The sequence below is a fragment of the Lampetra planeri genome, chromosome 45 (genome assembly GCF_965212315.1).
Source record: "Lampetra planeri chromosome 45, kcLamPlan1.2.h2, whole genome shotgun sequence".
In the NCBI taxonomy this organism is placed as follows: domain Eukaryota; kingdom Metazoa; phylum Chordata; class Hyperoartia; order Petromyzontiformes; family Petromyzontidae; genus Lampetra; species Lampetra planeri.
In genome coordinates, this window is record NC_136151.1 from 4930832 (window position 1) to 4946589 (window position 15758).

At 48.6% G+C, this 15758-nt stretch overlaps 1 protein-coding gene across 1 annotated transcript in view; it reads right to left on the reverse strand.

The window, feature by feature from the left end:
- Positions 1–15552, reverse strand: part of LOC144733191 (E3 ubiquitin-protein ligase TRIM7-like) — a 31845-nt gene extending 16293 nt beyond the window's left edge. Inside the window, exons 1-6 of the mRNA XM_078614984.1 lie at positions 14814–15552; positions 14456–14551; positions 7970–8203; positions 6888–6910; positions 6532–6614; positions 3443–3622 (exon numbers count right to left, since the gene is read on the reverse strand). Of these exons, the coding sequence (XP_078471110.1) occupies positions 3443–3622; positions 6532–6614; positions 6888–6910; positions 7970–8203; positions 14456–14551; positions 14814–15365 (1168 nt within the window). The 5' untranslated portion in view covers positions 15366–15552. The remainder of the gene's footprint in view (positions 1–3442; positions 3623–6531; positions 6615–6887; positions 6911–7969; positions 8204–14455; positions 14552–14813) is intronic.
- Between the last annotated feature and the right edge of the window lie 206 nt (positions 15553–15758).

Below are 15758 nucleotides of genomic sequence, written 5' to 3' on the forward strand. Positions count from 1 at the left end.
CGCCCATTACCTGCTTCAAGTGTGGCCTGCCCGGCCACGTTTCCAAGGGATGCTGCACCGAGCCGGGACAGCTCGTCACGTCTCCGCCGTCCTCTACCCCACTGGCCTCCGCTCCAACAAGCCCTAAGGCAAGTCGCAGCGCATCACACACCTGGCCTACACAGTCACCTCATGCATCTCTCATCACAGACCATGTCGGGTTCGCACATCGCTGGGGTTAATCATGTCGCGGCACATGAGATGCGGGGGTTTGAGGGTGCTGGATGGCCACGGCATCTGGGGCAGTGGTCAGCACTGGCGCATCGGGTCGTAGCGGCGGCGGCAGGATCATCCGCAGTTGTAGGGATGGTGCAGGGTGTAGAAGTCTGGGTACTGATAGATACCGGCACATCCGCCACACTGATTTCTGAGTTGATTTATAGGTCATTGCCACTGAAATTGGCTTGATTGGGACCTGTTGGTAGTTCTTGTGTCGCAGTTAATGGCGGGAGTTTGGGTATCATGGGCTAAATATATGCGATGGTCCAGATTGGTGATATCGAGATGACAGGACCGGTGCTGGTTTCAAAGTCATTGGCTGTGCCCTGTCTGTTGGGGACTCATTTTTTAAAGAAAATGTCCCTTAAAATACTGATTGACCAGGGTTGTTTAGCGTTTTTGCCGGCCCCGACTCAATTAAGTATGGTGAATGCTACAGTTCAGGCCCCAGTGAGGGGGACTGTTCGAGTTCCCCCAGGTGCCATTGTGATTGCAAAAGCAGTTCACCCGAGATGTTACTGCGGGGGGGGGGGGGGGGTCCTCCTGTCCCCCTCGAACAGGGCTGTTAAGGTTCTCATGCTGGTAGGGTCCCAGACTATTGTAAGGGGGGATCAGGAATCCTTCCTCCAAGTTTTGAATGCAGGGTTGCGTACAGCGGTTGTGCAGGCAGGTACGGTTTTGGCCCACGTGACAGCCGCATGTTGTGAAGGTACCAGCGAAGTGGCCGCTCATGTTGGGGTTTCGGTGGAGCGTGGAGCAACGATGGACGAGTCGTGGATGGATGCATTGTGCTCGGAGAACCCGGATTTGACGAGTGAGCAGAGGGGCGAGTTGCGAGCCCTGCTCCGAGTAAATTTGATATTTGTCGAATGTGCTTAATGCATCATCATATTGTTATGGGCAATGCCGCTCCCATCTGGGAAAATTCGTTTCGGTTTAGTCCTAAAGAAAAGGACCATGTGCGTCAGGCGGTCGACGAGATGTTGGCCGCCGACATTATTTCTCCATCCACCAGTCCATGGGGAGTGCCCATTGTTCTGATTTAGAAAAAGGACGGGAGTATGAGATTTTGTGTGGATTTTGGAAAGTTGAACAAGGTCTCCGTGGCTGATGCTTCTCCGCTCCCATGGATGGATGATTCATTGGATGCCTTGTCGGGTGTGCAACTTTTTTCCACCTTGGATTTGCTGTCAGGGTTTTGGCAGTTGCTCTTAGATGAAAGCTTCAAACTAAAAACAGCGTTTCGCACCCCACAAGGGCTTTTTCAGTTCAACTCTCTTCCAATGGGACTTAATTTGGCTCCTACCATATTTTAAAGACTGATGGAAATGGTGTTACCGGGATTCCAATGCGATTAATGCTTGATTTATTTAGATGATGTGATCATCTTTGGGCGCACGTTTCGAGAGCATTCACAGCAATTGAGCTCGGTGTTTGTCAAAATGCGGGCGGTGAACTTTGAAGTTTAAGCCACTCGTGCCCAACCTCCACATCAGCGGGTGAAGTTTGCAGTTTTGTGGGGTTTGTGTCATATTACTGCCGCTTTGTACCCGGGTTTGCGATAGTTGCGAAACCGCTCCACGCTCTCACTGCAAAGGGTCAGAGATGTCGGTGCGGTGGGGAAGAGGGGGCCGCTTTTGTTTCGTTTCGAGATGGTCTCGTGAATACGCCATTTGTGCTGGACATTTGTGCTGGACACGGACACCAGCGACACCGGAATAGGCGCCGTGTTGTCACAGGTGGAAAATGGGGTGGAAAGTGTGGTCGCGTATGCGAGCTGGGTGTTGTCTTCCACGGAGCAGCGCTATTGCGTTACACACCGTGAGTTGCTGGCCATTGTGAATTTCATGCACAGTACCATCCTTTCTTCTACGGTACACATTTTGTGGTACGTACGGATCACACGGCCCTGCAATATATGCTGCAAGTTGATCTCGCGCTGGTTGGAGGTTCTGCAGGATTACTCCTACACAGTCACCTACAGAAAGGGGTCACGCGACTGTAACGCAGATGCCTTGTCTTGGTTGCTGCCAAAGGGCCTGTGTGCATGTTTCACTGGGGCCGGGCATTGAAAACCGGTGGGTGACAGAGTGCCTTGCACCATGGTAGTGTCTGTGGATGCCAAACCACCAGTAGCGGCGGTCGCGCGTGACAACACTATTGGTCTTGCGCTCGACGAGAAGGGGTGCCTCCAGGCGGAGGACGCTCCCCTTTCAAAAATGCGTCGCCGCATCGGTACAGCGAGCATGATGAAGGGTCCAGGGGTTATGTCCCCAGTGGTGGGATGCAGAAGTGCATTGCCACTGCATCGTTGTGCCGACTGCCCTGCGGAGTGAAGTTGTGAGTGCTGCCCATGTGCGGCTGATGCACCTTGGTGTGCAGAAGACTTTGTCTTCCTTGAAGAGTGACTCCTTTTGGCCTGGAATGTCTGGGGACGTCCACAACATTCTTCAGGGTTGTGTGGAGTATGTGTGTAATAAACCCACTCCGGACAATATCGTATCTCTTGTCTTGTCTTTATTCGTTCTTCATTTACACAGCTCTCTGGGTTCCTTTTTCCCGTTACTCCCGTTACTCGAGCATGGCGTTCGCTTGCTTTCCTCACTCCCTCACACCGCTGGCTAATGGTGTTCGGGAGACAGCTTCCGGCCTGCCACGTGGCCACTGGCGTGCCGGAGGCGCAGACGTGGTCTCTCCTCGAACCTCTCCACACTGACCACGAGCTGTCTCTCTCCACCCCTTATATCACCTGGCTCACGTGATGCCACGCAGCCAATCATAAGCCTCACCCCTGGAACCTTCTAGATGTTGCTATACAGCCCCAGGGCTACGCCCCTGACTCGACGTCCCATTGGCTGTGGGCTGAGGCCGGCAGAGCCTATCACCATCGCCCAGTTACCCCCGGGTGCATCCTCATATTATATCACCCCCCCCCCCCCCCCCCCCCCGTGTGAAAAGTCAGCCATGGGAAAAGGGCGATGCACCGCAACGAACCTCAGAGATGTGTAAACCCACGAATGAACATTATGGCGCCGAAAAATGCGCGACTTAAGAGAAAATAAGAAACACCAACACGAATGAACATTAGGGCGCCGAACAATATGTGACTTAAGGGAAGATAAGGAACACCAATGCAGCATTGGAAAGGAAGGCGCAACATGACAACAACATTAATGGAATGGAAGTGATTTAGAGCGTGTGCGCAACGCTGGTCCGTCCCCCGCGGCAGAACGGGGTCGTCTTGATGACTGCCCAGCAGGAGGGGGCAGCGGTGTCGGGGCAGGCCCAGCGTCCTTCGTGGAAGAAACAGGTCTGGCTGGAGGGCGCTCATCAGGAGGTGCGGTGTCCTTCAAGTCCTGTGTGTCTGTGGGAGGCAGAACAGTTCCCCCCTGGGGATCAACCGGCAAGCCAGGTAGCACGTCGGGCACATCAGACCCCGGTAGGTCAGCAAGTGGGGATGAAGGGCCAGTGTGTGGTGCAAAATAAGGTTTCAACCGCGACGAGTGTACATACCAGCGACGCAACCCCGACTGGATGCGAACTCATTGGGGATTACAAACCTCTATCAATTTAACAGGCCCTTGCCAAGGCCTGTGCACTGACCACGAGCTGTCTCTCTCCACCCCTTATATGACTTGGCTCACGTGATGCCACGTAGCCAATCATAAGCCTCACCCCGGAACCTTCTAGATGTTGCTCTACAGCCCCAGGGCTACGCCCCTGGCTCGACGTCCCATTGGCTGCGGGCTGAGGCCAGCAGAGCCTCTCATCATCGCCCAGTTACCCCCGGGTGCATCCTCATATTACACGTGCATTGAAATCCCCCACCACGGCTGGCACGACCGCCGTTGCAGTCTATTTCGGTGTCGCGCATAAACGAGCTTGTCGCTCTTGACATCCTCGGGCCGTTTCCCACCACTCCGAGGGGAAATAAATTTCTGCTCGTGGGAGTAGAATACCTGTCACGGTGGGCTGTGGCATGGCCCCTGCAGGATCAATCATCTGTGTCTACTACTGATGCTTTTCTCCATGGGTATGTGCTAGACAAGGGGGCCCCAGAACGTCTCTTTACGGACCAAGGCCGACATTTTTCTTCCCAATTGTTGAATGAAGTATCCGACCTATTGGGCAGTAAGAAATTTCGGACTTCACCCGACCATCCCCAGACTGACGGGATGGTAGAGCGTCTGCATAGGACTCTCATGGATATGGTGTGCCAACAGGTCAACAAAGCACAGTCCGACTGGGACTTACACGTTCCGGGCGTACTCGCGGCCTATAGAATGGCCCCTCATGCCTTTACCGGGTTCTCCCCATTCTTTTTGATTTACGGAAGAGAATGTGATTCCCCCGTTGAAGCCCAGTTGAATATTCAGTCGAGCGCTTCAAAGATCGCTGTGCCGGAACTCATGCGCCTCACGATGAGACGCTTCTCTGAAGCGCGGGATGCGTCCTGTCTGAATTCGGCCAAATGGCAAGCGTCAAACGAAAAACTGGCAGGGCTCTGGGCGTCAGGGAAGCCGTGGAACGTTGGGGAGAGGTCATAGCTGCACTGCCCCCAGGTGCCCATTGGCCCATCCCCTAAGTTGCATTGACCATGGCAGGGCCCGATCAAGGTGATAGAGGTTGAGAGGCCCCAATGCGTTCAGATTCAAGTTGGTCGCGGACGCTGGTATGTACACCCTTCATGGCTGAAACCGTATTTTCCGCCTTGTCAAGATGTTTAATCCCCACTACCCAAGGCCGGGTGTCTGATGTGCCCCAATGAGCCCGGGTGTGCGACCACAGAGGGTGTGCCTCATCAGATTTCTGTTTCTCTGCCACAGGGATCCAGCTACTGACATCCACAGCATCATCTGTCACGCCGTCGGAAGGCCAGCTAAGGAGGAGGGAGCGGCTGATATCCTCTTTTCCTCCCCCCCCCCTTCTTCTGTCTGGGAGGGGCCGCGCCCGTTACGCCAACTTCAAGTTGTCCCCGGAGCCCCCGGTAAATCTGTCCTTGTCCCACCTGGGGGCCCGTAAATAAGATCCCGTTCCAGAACTGGGCAATTTAAATGGCCACTCTGGTCATCTTATTTATTCCAACACCACCTGGCATGAGGCCACAGCTAGAAACCGATTGATCTGGGTCCTTCCTGGGTTCGTGGGATGTGGCAGACCAGCGGTCGTTGGGTGCTCTACATAGTCCATGGGTGGGTTATTGCGGTGCGTCGCGTATAAATATATTTTTATATTGTTGGGTTGTTGACTCGTGGAAAAGGGCGTATGGTTGTTGTTGTTATTGAATCGTGAGGAAGAGACTTACGGTCGTTGTTGTCGTTGACTTGCAAAGTCATCTGATGGTCGGTCACTGTGTGTTATTACAATGGGTCGTCCCGCTGCCTGAGGCATAGGGGTCAGCTGGGACGGCTGTTTTTATAGGGGGGGGGGGGGGGGGAGGGGTGATGTAGTGATGTTAAATGGATCACTACGGCGGAGTAGCGCTAAGTGCTGTAAGACAAGGGAATATGGGCGGAGGCTAGCACACCATGCAGTACCATACAATGGGTCACTAGGGGTGTGGTACAGGGTGCTAGCAAAAAGAGGCAAATTAGTTCTACCTACAGGGTAGGGAATAGCAGCCTCCGCCAGCACAGCGAGTAATTGCACAGGGGAACGGGGTGAGGGCTGCTGGCAGAGGGGGGCACGTGAGAACGAGTCACCCCGGCATCGGGCGAAGCACGTGATGGGCCGGGGTGAGAACTGGGGGGGAAAGGTGACCGAGATGACATGGGAAGGGTAGCTGGGGACCTTTTGGAAAGTTATTGAAGGGGGCGTGGTTTAGGGCAGAGCCGGGCAAGTGGCACGTGCAAGGTAGTCGGGAACCTTAAGGAAGATTCCAGAAGAGGGCACTACCAAGGGTGGAGCCATCTCGCGCCGAGAGGGATAAATGGAGAGCCCCGATCGCATATCGGGGCTGTCTGCAGGTGAATGGAACCTAATTGCTACGTCTTCATCTCCGTCTCTGCCGTCGTGGGTCAGACAGCAAATGGGCTGTTCTGACCCAGTTATAGTTACGCCGTGTGCGCAAGAGATAGGCATAATATAGCCTCGTGTGTAACAAGTGTAAGAGTTTGGTCAATTGTAGTCCCGTGTGTAACGGTGTTACGTGATGTAGAATAAACGTTGTTGCCTCCTGAACAGTAGTACAGAAGTGACTCACTACACATGTATGAGCACAATTATACGCGCAATAATACACACGCACACGTGACAAGAGTTCGTGGAACTCACACATAAATGCTAGCAGGTTTGTAATCGAGGCGATGTCTTCTTCCTTGGGAGATGGAGGTGGAGTACCCTTCTGAGCGTCTCTCCTGTGAAACCAGAACCAGGAGTGACTCACACTGCCCTTGTCTTAGCAGCATCACACACTGCACCATCACAGTATCATCATGACAGCATAATTCACAGCATGATCACACCATCACAGAGCAAGTTCCTTACACAGTATTATCACATACCGTATCATCATTCACAGCGTCATCACACACAGCATCATCCACTCACACACATCATCCGCTCACACACACATCATCAAGCACAGCATCACCCCGTGTGTGAATCTGTGCGAGTTCTTGAGTCCATACCGGTTTGTCTCCTTCAGGTGAACCTGCAGGAGTCAGACACAGGGCAGGGGGCGCGAGTCAGTTCACCTCCAGCCACGTTAACCACACGGTGATTGGAAGATGAGATGAGCTGGGCTGCGAACAGCCATTCGCATATCCCAGTGTTGTTGGTTGTAAACAAGACAAAGCCCTGGACTCGTTCGGACTCGATGTTTCTCATCAGCAAGGTGTGGCCTCTGAAACCATTACCACTCGGTACCCAATGTCACGCTTCATCTCCGATCTCACACTTCTCACACTTGCAAACTAAACTGCGGAACTCTTTTCAGCGGAGCGATCCTCCTCGAGATGTAATGAGTCAGCTGCACGCTGGGAGTGTGTGTGTTTGTGTGTGTGCGCCCACGGGCGTACATGTCGAGCGGCATTATCTTTTCATCGGTTGCTTAATGCTGTGTGGAAGCTACCTGGTATGTCACTCCACACGTAGCTTCAGGTCTTCTTGACCATAGTCATGCTCTCCCTTGTCTATGCTTGCGAAACGTCGATCCCGCTAATGGAACATTTTCGCCGGTTAGAAACATTTAGGCTGGCCTGCCTATGATTCATCCTGGGTTTTACCAGACTGGATTGTGTGAGGAGCTCACAAATCCTTGAAAGATCTGGACAAAGTCCCATCGGTGAGCTCCTCCAGCAGGCACAGCTGCGTTGGATGTGTCATGTACGTCTGTGTGTGCACGTGTGCCCCGTGTGCGTGTCTTCCAACAATGCAAGACAGGATCAGAACTCAAGGTAAGTGAAAATAAAACCGAATTTTTTTCTTATTTACGAACTTTATCTTACGTGTTATATACTATACAATTATTGTACTGTGTTACGTGATAATGTACAATATTTTTTTTATTTATGAGTTTAACAGTACTTCCAGTTTTTTGTTGAACCATAAGACATTTCTTAACACCGACTGTATCGGCATTTAAATAGAGTACATTGTTGTGTTCTGACTTACGAATGGGGCTGAGAAACGAGTTGTGTTGGTCAGTCGAGGACTGTCCGTAATGAACACGTGAACTGGGGCACTCGCCCTGGCTCCGCGAGCACTCTACCTGCAGGAACGCGAGCGAGTCCCTCTCCTCCTGCAGAGCGTGCAGGCGCGTAGCTGCTGCCTGGAGCTCGCTGATCTCGCGCTCGAAATGAGCGATGTTCTCCTCGATCTGGGACAGCAGCTCACGCCCCTTCACGTCCACGCGGTCCAGAGCCGCCCTCTCGTCCTCATCCAGCGTCGCCCTCATGCGGATGAACTCGCCTGAGATGCGAGCCTTGGTCTGGGCCATGGAATCCTGCAAGGGCCGTGCGATGGATTCTATTAATTTGTATTCCATGCGGTTAACACCAAAATCAGATTGTTTTCCGGTTACTCCAAACCTTTTTTTCCCTGCCTTGTCTCTTTGGACTCACATCCCATTGAACAGGTCGATAACTTTAGGTATATATGTGCTAAATAGCCCTTCACATTGATCATATCGCCAGGAAGATAAAAAACCGAAATCTTCTATATAAATAAACATATTGTCTCACCTCGGCTCCATCTTTTCTAGTCCAAGCCGTCACCCTCCCCATCTTTGACTCCTGTGAAATCATTGAGCGCCTAGCCTCTTGTTCCATTATACCACCTGGCTGCCCACTTTGACCTTGATGCCTCCATATCAACACATTATTGCAACCTCTGTATCACCTCCAATGTGTCCTCCCTGGATAGGTGTACAGACCACCAATGGGCTGTCTTCATATTCTTTTGTCAAGGCGCCCTTTTCCCCCCTTCCAACCCAGCTTATATATATGCTCCAAGCACGTGTGCTGTTTCATTCAGACGCTGTCGCCTCGACAGACCTGGTTTTCACCTGAGGACGGCTGCTTGCGTTGTGGCCGAAACGTCGTGAGAATTGTTTATTATGTTTTATTTGTATTATTTTATTACTTCCCTTCTACGTGACTTTACCGAAAGAACCAAGAAGACCTAATATTCCTTTTAAACAAATCTGCCAAATATGTAAGGACCTCCTAACTCTGCAAATTCCCAGTCGCAACCTCAAAAGTACCTCCATGTTTTCGCTAAAATCGCGATACATTAAAACTAGGTTTGACGACGTGTCCTTCCACGCTGCTGATACTACCCCACATTACTGGAGTGTCCTTGCCCCCCAGCCTAGGCTGGGCTGCCTCCCCATCCTCCAACACGATTAGAGAGCTGCGTGATGAGTAAGATATGAACCAGTGCTTTATTCTAGCTTCACCAACCTGCACTGACCCGCGCAACTAAATATGGCCAACTCGCCTCAATGATCAACATGATGTTGCGGAACCTTCGTCCAGAAGTGTATTGGTGAGGTTCTGTATATTATTTGCAAAAACAGATAAGCACACGATTCACCTTCATAGATGTGTCTCTCCACATCACCAAAAAAGTATTTTGTGCACAATGTATTGGCCCCACGGCCTTTTGGGACTGAATTATTTTATCAGTACCAGCAGACCTCGCTAAACGCTCAATATGCTTCTTGAAGAAGTGAGCGCTTATCGAATCAGAGCTAAAAGGGGTCATTATACCATTGCTTATAGGGGGGTGCGTTCCCGTCAGTGTCATTTTTTTCGGATGACCAATATATGAGAGATTCATTAGGGTATCCGTAAATGCACCAATAATACAGATGGTAAACATTATTTCATGAATAATAATGATTAATTATAAAAACCTCATTAAGTATGACGTACTGTGCATTATACTGTACTCCTGCTACCATGGCAGCAGTGGGAGACGAGGGTGGAGCAGCTGCTGCACTCCCAGTTCGGGGTCATTCTCAGATAAGAGCTCCAGGACCTCCGTTATCTTAGCGAAATCCTCAGTCTCCATTTCTGTCGTGAGGTTCCTTTTAGATGGAGCCTGGGACTCTATTCTGGTCGAGTGAGTTCTCACCTCGCTAACATTAAAAAAAATAAACCGATTGCTTTAAGAATGTAATATAAATCGTGATAATTGAATCTCGGGGGGTGGGGTCTAGTTGGCTCAGCGTGCGTCCCTCTCATTGGCTGAGCGAATGATTGGGGGGGGTACGTTTCCTTGGCCAGCACTGCTGCGTGTTCCCACTCGTAAGGGCTTTATACGATACTAGCTCTACCCGGTGAAACATTCACCGATCTAGCAGATCTTAATTAAACATTCACTAATTTTCTTAATCATATTTTTCAACAAAGATTTATCTAAAGACACAATTGTCAATTTCTGGGTTCTTTTCCGACACGACACGAAGTGAATCACACGAACTGACTGTTTATGGAGCAAGATATAATTGTCCCTGACTAAAAGCAGGCTTAAGTAAGTAAAGGCATATTTTATCAATAGTTTTGCCTTGTTACTTATTGATTGTCATTGAAAAAGCCAATCGTAAGGGGAACTTTTTAGCGTTTTAAACTGAATTGTAAATTTGTGTCTGATGGAATGAGTGAGATTCTTGGAATAGGTACCCTGTCTGAGGTTGCTCCACCGATAATTTTTGCTTCGATTATGCCTGTTTGTATTTGAGTAAGAGTAAGTCTTGTACCCTTGGGGAGTCCTCACAATGAAATTAGGTTTCTAAGGAGCATGATAACGGCTCCTACTTTAAGTTTCAGTTCATGAGGAGGCATTTCGTTTGGAGTAAGACTGTTTAATACATCTTCTAAGAATGCAAGTTGATCAGCAGTATCGTCACTCACAATAGTACCCACGCTCTTGAAAAGCACTTCAGCTCCATTGTTGAGATCAAAAGAGTCTCTGTTTGTAACACTCAGTATTGCGCTTCATTTAAGCTGTTCAGCAGTAATCGTAGTCAAGTAAATGTCAACGTATAATTGCGTAGATGTATCGCCTGTTTTCCATCAACTACTTCCAGGAGCCATTCCACAAATTATTCTTCACTTTCCAGAGCTCGCATATTCTGTTTCAGCTTCAGCACCTGTAATTCTCCCCAGAAATGATGCTTCTTTATACAACATACACCAGTAAGAGGCCTTGAACCACGTAAAGTAACCAGGAGGACTTGCCTCCAAATGGTTTACATTTACTGTTTGATAACCCAATAATCTATTAACAGCCTGACGTGCGTGTGTGCTTCATCCCAGACTATTAGTTTCGATTGGAATAGATCTCTGGCTTCGTGCATGGCTTCATATTGCAAGTCAATGTTGCAGTTATTTTCAAAGAGATTTTGGAAACTGAATGAGCAGATCAGCCTCCAGCTAAAAGTTTTGCTGGTATTCCTGTTGAAGCAATGTTAAGTCTACGAAAGTTTTTCCACTTCCAGTAGAACCACCCAAAAAACACTTATTGGTATCATCGGAATCATCGTACACCACGTTTAATAAGATATCAACAACATGGCACTGATTGTTGTTCAGTTTTTTTGTATTCAGAATCGCTTTGCCCTATTCTGCTGAAACGTCGAAGGATTCTTAATTCAGGGATACTGACAGCATTCCAACTGAGAGCAGCTTTAATTTTAGCAAATTGAGACCATACGCTTGCAATCTATAATTGATTTCTGCAAGAGCCTACCAGGGTGCAGTTTTTCTTAGTACTGTGTGATCAAGTTTCTGCTCAATGATTGTTTAAGCCTTTCCCAAAGTTCCGGTAGATTTTCTGGTTCTCTAAAGCCACGAATAATTGCAAAACAAACTGTCTCAAATAGATTGACATTCCTGTTTCACTTCCTTCAGTATGAGTGTCGTGCCACATCATGTCGTCCTTTAGATGGACATTGTTGACAGGCTCGTTGGAATGTGTCGCATTCTATTCCATTTAGAGTTTTGAGATCTTGACACCTTTCAGCTCCAACACCACGTGTCAGTAGCATGCATAAATAATAACGTTTACTATTTTGAATGCTTTACGATCGGCCTCCTTCCTATGACACCGTTTCCTACTCTCATACGTTGTTTCCATTCTCCAGTAGTTTGTCTAAAGTATACTTTTCTGTATTTCTATGTTTTCCAGAGCTTTTGCCTCTGTGTGTATTTGATTAAGTTCAAACTGTGCTAGAAGCATATGTTTTTTCTCAGTTCTCTATGTAAAGCTTCGTATTAATGACCTTCATGAACGATTACTTGTTGATGACCTGGCATTGCAATATTATTTAAACGCCACATTCCTTCTGGAGCACTCACATAGTTTCCATGAAGAAAATAATAATTTGTCATGTTCAAGAACACCAATTGCTGACTCTTTTTGGAGTTTAACGGATGCAGCGTCATGTCCATTATATACATACTTGTTTAGATATTTTACACTTTAAACAGATGCACAATTTTCCACATTGATATGTGCATTGAGTTTGTTTGAGAGCCACGCATTATGAAGAACTATCCATTGGTATATCGGATATCCATTGATGTTCTCTTTTCTTCATGCAGAGCGATTTTGGATTACTATTTTCACAGGGTCCATGTATGTTCTGCCTCATGGCAGGTATGGGGGTGTGCGTACACATTAATTTCCTGATATGGTGTTGAGTTTGGTCACGTGCCATGAGGCAGGGTGTCAGCCATTACACAGAGTACAAAATGGATGCACGAACAGCGTCTCAGTGAAGACAGGTGCATCTGTTCATTGTGGGACTTTAAGAAGCATTGTCTGTAAGTTCGTTTATGTTCTTAAAATACTAGGAATGCTGTTATAATGTTAGGATTGCCGTTATAATGCTGTAAATGCCTTTATAATGGCGTTAAATTATTACGATAAATATGAGGCCTAGTCAACAACAAAGCCTGCCACTTGCATTATTGTGGATGTTACTTGTAATTGAAAAAGTCGAGTCAGGCTTGTACCCATGTAACTTTAATGCCATCTTGAGAGCAAGGATGAAGAAGTATCTCATCCACAGTTCAGTGTTATGTGAAGCGCTGTACATTTAGGCTGCATTATGGTGATTACACGAAGTGACATTATTCAACACAGTAGCTTATTCTCTTGTATTCAATGCTAATGTAGGTTCCTGGTCCATCGAGGACCTATTGTTGAGTTTAATTTTATCTAAGACAATGTTATGAATCTGCAGTGTTCATTTTATTGATATTACAAGTATTAACAGATGCTGTCTTTTGTGCCGTGTTTTAAGATCAGTTTTATCTCGTTCAATTAATTAAATACTTCAGAGTCGGGTGTTCACACTGGCTCTGAAAGTGTATTGAATGCGAGGTTAACTACTCGGATAGTGGTGCAACGCAGTGCATAGCAATGCCGAGACAGTAAAAAGACACTCTTCTTGGAGCTCTCAACCAAGTGAAAAGACATTTATTAGAGCTCTCAACCAGCCAGCTCCTGAGGCTTGGAGCTCTCAAGCAGCCAGCTCTGCAGCAAGTCTACATTAAACTTGTGTTGCAAGCATCACAGTATGAAAAGCCACAGTTCAGCAGGGAGAGATGCTGAAGCAAGTGATTTGAACAATCCAGCACCTCGCATTCTGTCTCAAGAGGACCAAAGGAGTTCAAGGTCCCAAAGAGAGGTCAGGATGACACAACGGGCCTTGGAAAGCTATGACGCTGAGAAGCAAAACGTTGATGCCAGAATACAAAGAGCATGGGACCGGGTTGAAGCAGTTTTATCTGAAGCTCAAAACGCCTCAGACACAGTGGCCTCAATTCAGCGGGCCATACATCGAGTGAAGGTGAGCAGTTCAAGCTACAAGCTGCTGGCAAATAAATACATCTCCCTCCTGAAGAAAGTGAAAACAGACGAGGGCATCGAGGGAGTGTGCATGCAAGAGCACTTTCTTGAACTGCTTGATGATAATGTGAAGGCAGTAATACAAGACGCAATGGACAGTGTGGAGGGCTTAAGAGAGACACGATCTCAGCACTCTGTCTCACCAAAGTCCACCACAAGATCTAAAGCCTCAGCGCACTCACAGACATCATCTACTAGTATGGCTGCAGCTTAGGCACGTGCAGCAGCAGAAGCAGCAAACACCCGTATCTCCTACATGGCTGAAGAGGAAGCCATGCTAATTGAAAAGGCCCGCATACAAGAAGAAGCAAGCATAGCAACTGCTGCCGCACAGAGGAAAACAGAGCTTGAAGAGCAAGAGAGTATACTAGTGGCTACTGCCACACGGAAGACAATTGAGCTGGATGCTAAGTTAAGCATCCGACAACTCAAGAAAGAAGAAGCTGCTGCAAAGGCCCAGGCAGAGGTGCTCGAAACAGCAGCCAATCTGGATAAGGAAAAAATTGGAGTGAGTTTTGGCACTCAGATGCCTGTCAAGGACCGTGATCAACTTACCAGAAATTTTTATTCGGACTGGTCTGAACAATGCACCAATGCTCCTCCACCAAACGATACTGAACAAAGGGTGGACGTTGAGGCATCGCCATCTCCACGCTGAGTGAACATTAATGATGTCTACGGGAATGGTGAAAATGTATACGCTGCCCTGGCAGTCAATCGCCGACTCAGCATCGCACATGTGGGGTCAGATAAGGATGCATCAAATCAGATCCACATTCCAGACAATCACATAAAGGGATCAGACCAACGGGGTCACAGAGTCCACGTGTGGTACTTGCACGACCTTGCGAGTGGCCTCCATCCGTCCCACGGACGCCTCCACCTTCTTCCTCTTCTCCTCCACCGCTCGCATCTCCTCTCCGACTCCATTCTGCAAGAGACGAAGCCACCAGAGGAGACCCCACTTCCTATGCGGCTCCCCCTCAGCCCCACTCATCAAGGAGCCCTCCATTAGTGATCGTTCTATAACTTCCCACCAGAAAAATGTCTAAAAAAATTAGCTTGAAAGATAAAAGAGCGTGGAGAGAGAATCATCCCACCCTGATGGTTTTAATTTAATAAAATGGGCTCAAGTCATGGTATTGTTCGCTCCTGAGTGGCTCCCACTACCACTCAACCCACGCGGGCCTCACCTTTTGTGTCCGATGCTCATCCTCCAGTGTGATTAACTTATGACCCATGTGGTCTCCTGCGATGGCGCAGTCTCTGCACACGAGGCTGAGGTCTTGCTTGCTGTAGAAATTGAGCTCCTCTTTGTGCCTCTTGCACTTGCGTTCTTCAGGGTTCACATCTGGTGAAACTAGGACGTGGTCCTTCAACTTCACTCTCTCCAGGTGAGGCACGAGGTGCTCCGTGCAGAAGGACATCTCACACTTGAAGCAGGTCTTCACTGCAGGCGTCTTGCCTTCTGGGCAGTGGTCACAGAAAACAACAGCAGCCATGGTCTGCAGCAGCTGCTTTATGAGGTTGGTGATCGTCTCGTTTCTGGTCAGCTGGAGTCGTCGAGGGAAGGTCTTGCGGCACTGCGGGCAACAGTAGGAGTCTGTCTCCTTCCAGGCGTCCTCCAGGCACTGGAGGCAAAACGAGTGGCCGCAGCTCAGCGTGGAGGGGCAGTCAAACGTGTCCAGGCAGATGGAGCAGCTCAGCTCACGGTCCACGTTCTCAGAGGGAGCTGCGCTCGCCATTAACCGAGAATGCACCCAAAGTTAGTCGCTCCCTGTCGCTCGGAAAAAAAAATATTTTAACAAAAATAATTTTACGTTTATAATCTCTTGAAATGTTGAATATCATTGACGAGGTGTGTTTTGTGCGCAGCTCACACGGTGGAGGCGAGCAGGGAAATTAACTGACTTCACCTGCAGTTAAGTTATAATTACCTTGATACGCACCCTGGAATGTTCCACACGGCAGCCAGGCTCACCTGTGTAGACGTCGCGTTACAGTAACGCACTGTGTTAGCCTAAACTGCCTTTTGTGTTTAGATAGTTGTTCTTCCCCTGCACTTCATGATTATGACGGTTGGCTACATACCATGTGAAAGAAGTTCGACATACATACATAGCTTTGACCGGTCTCAA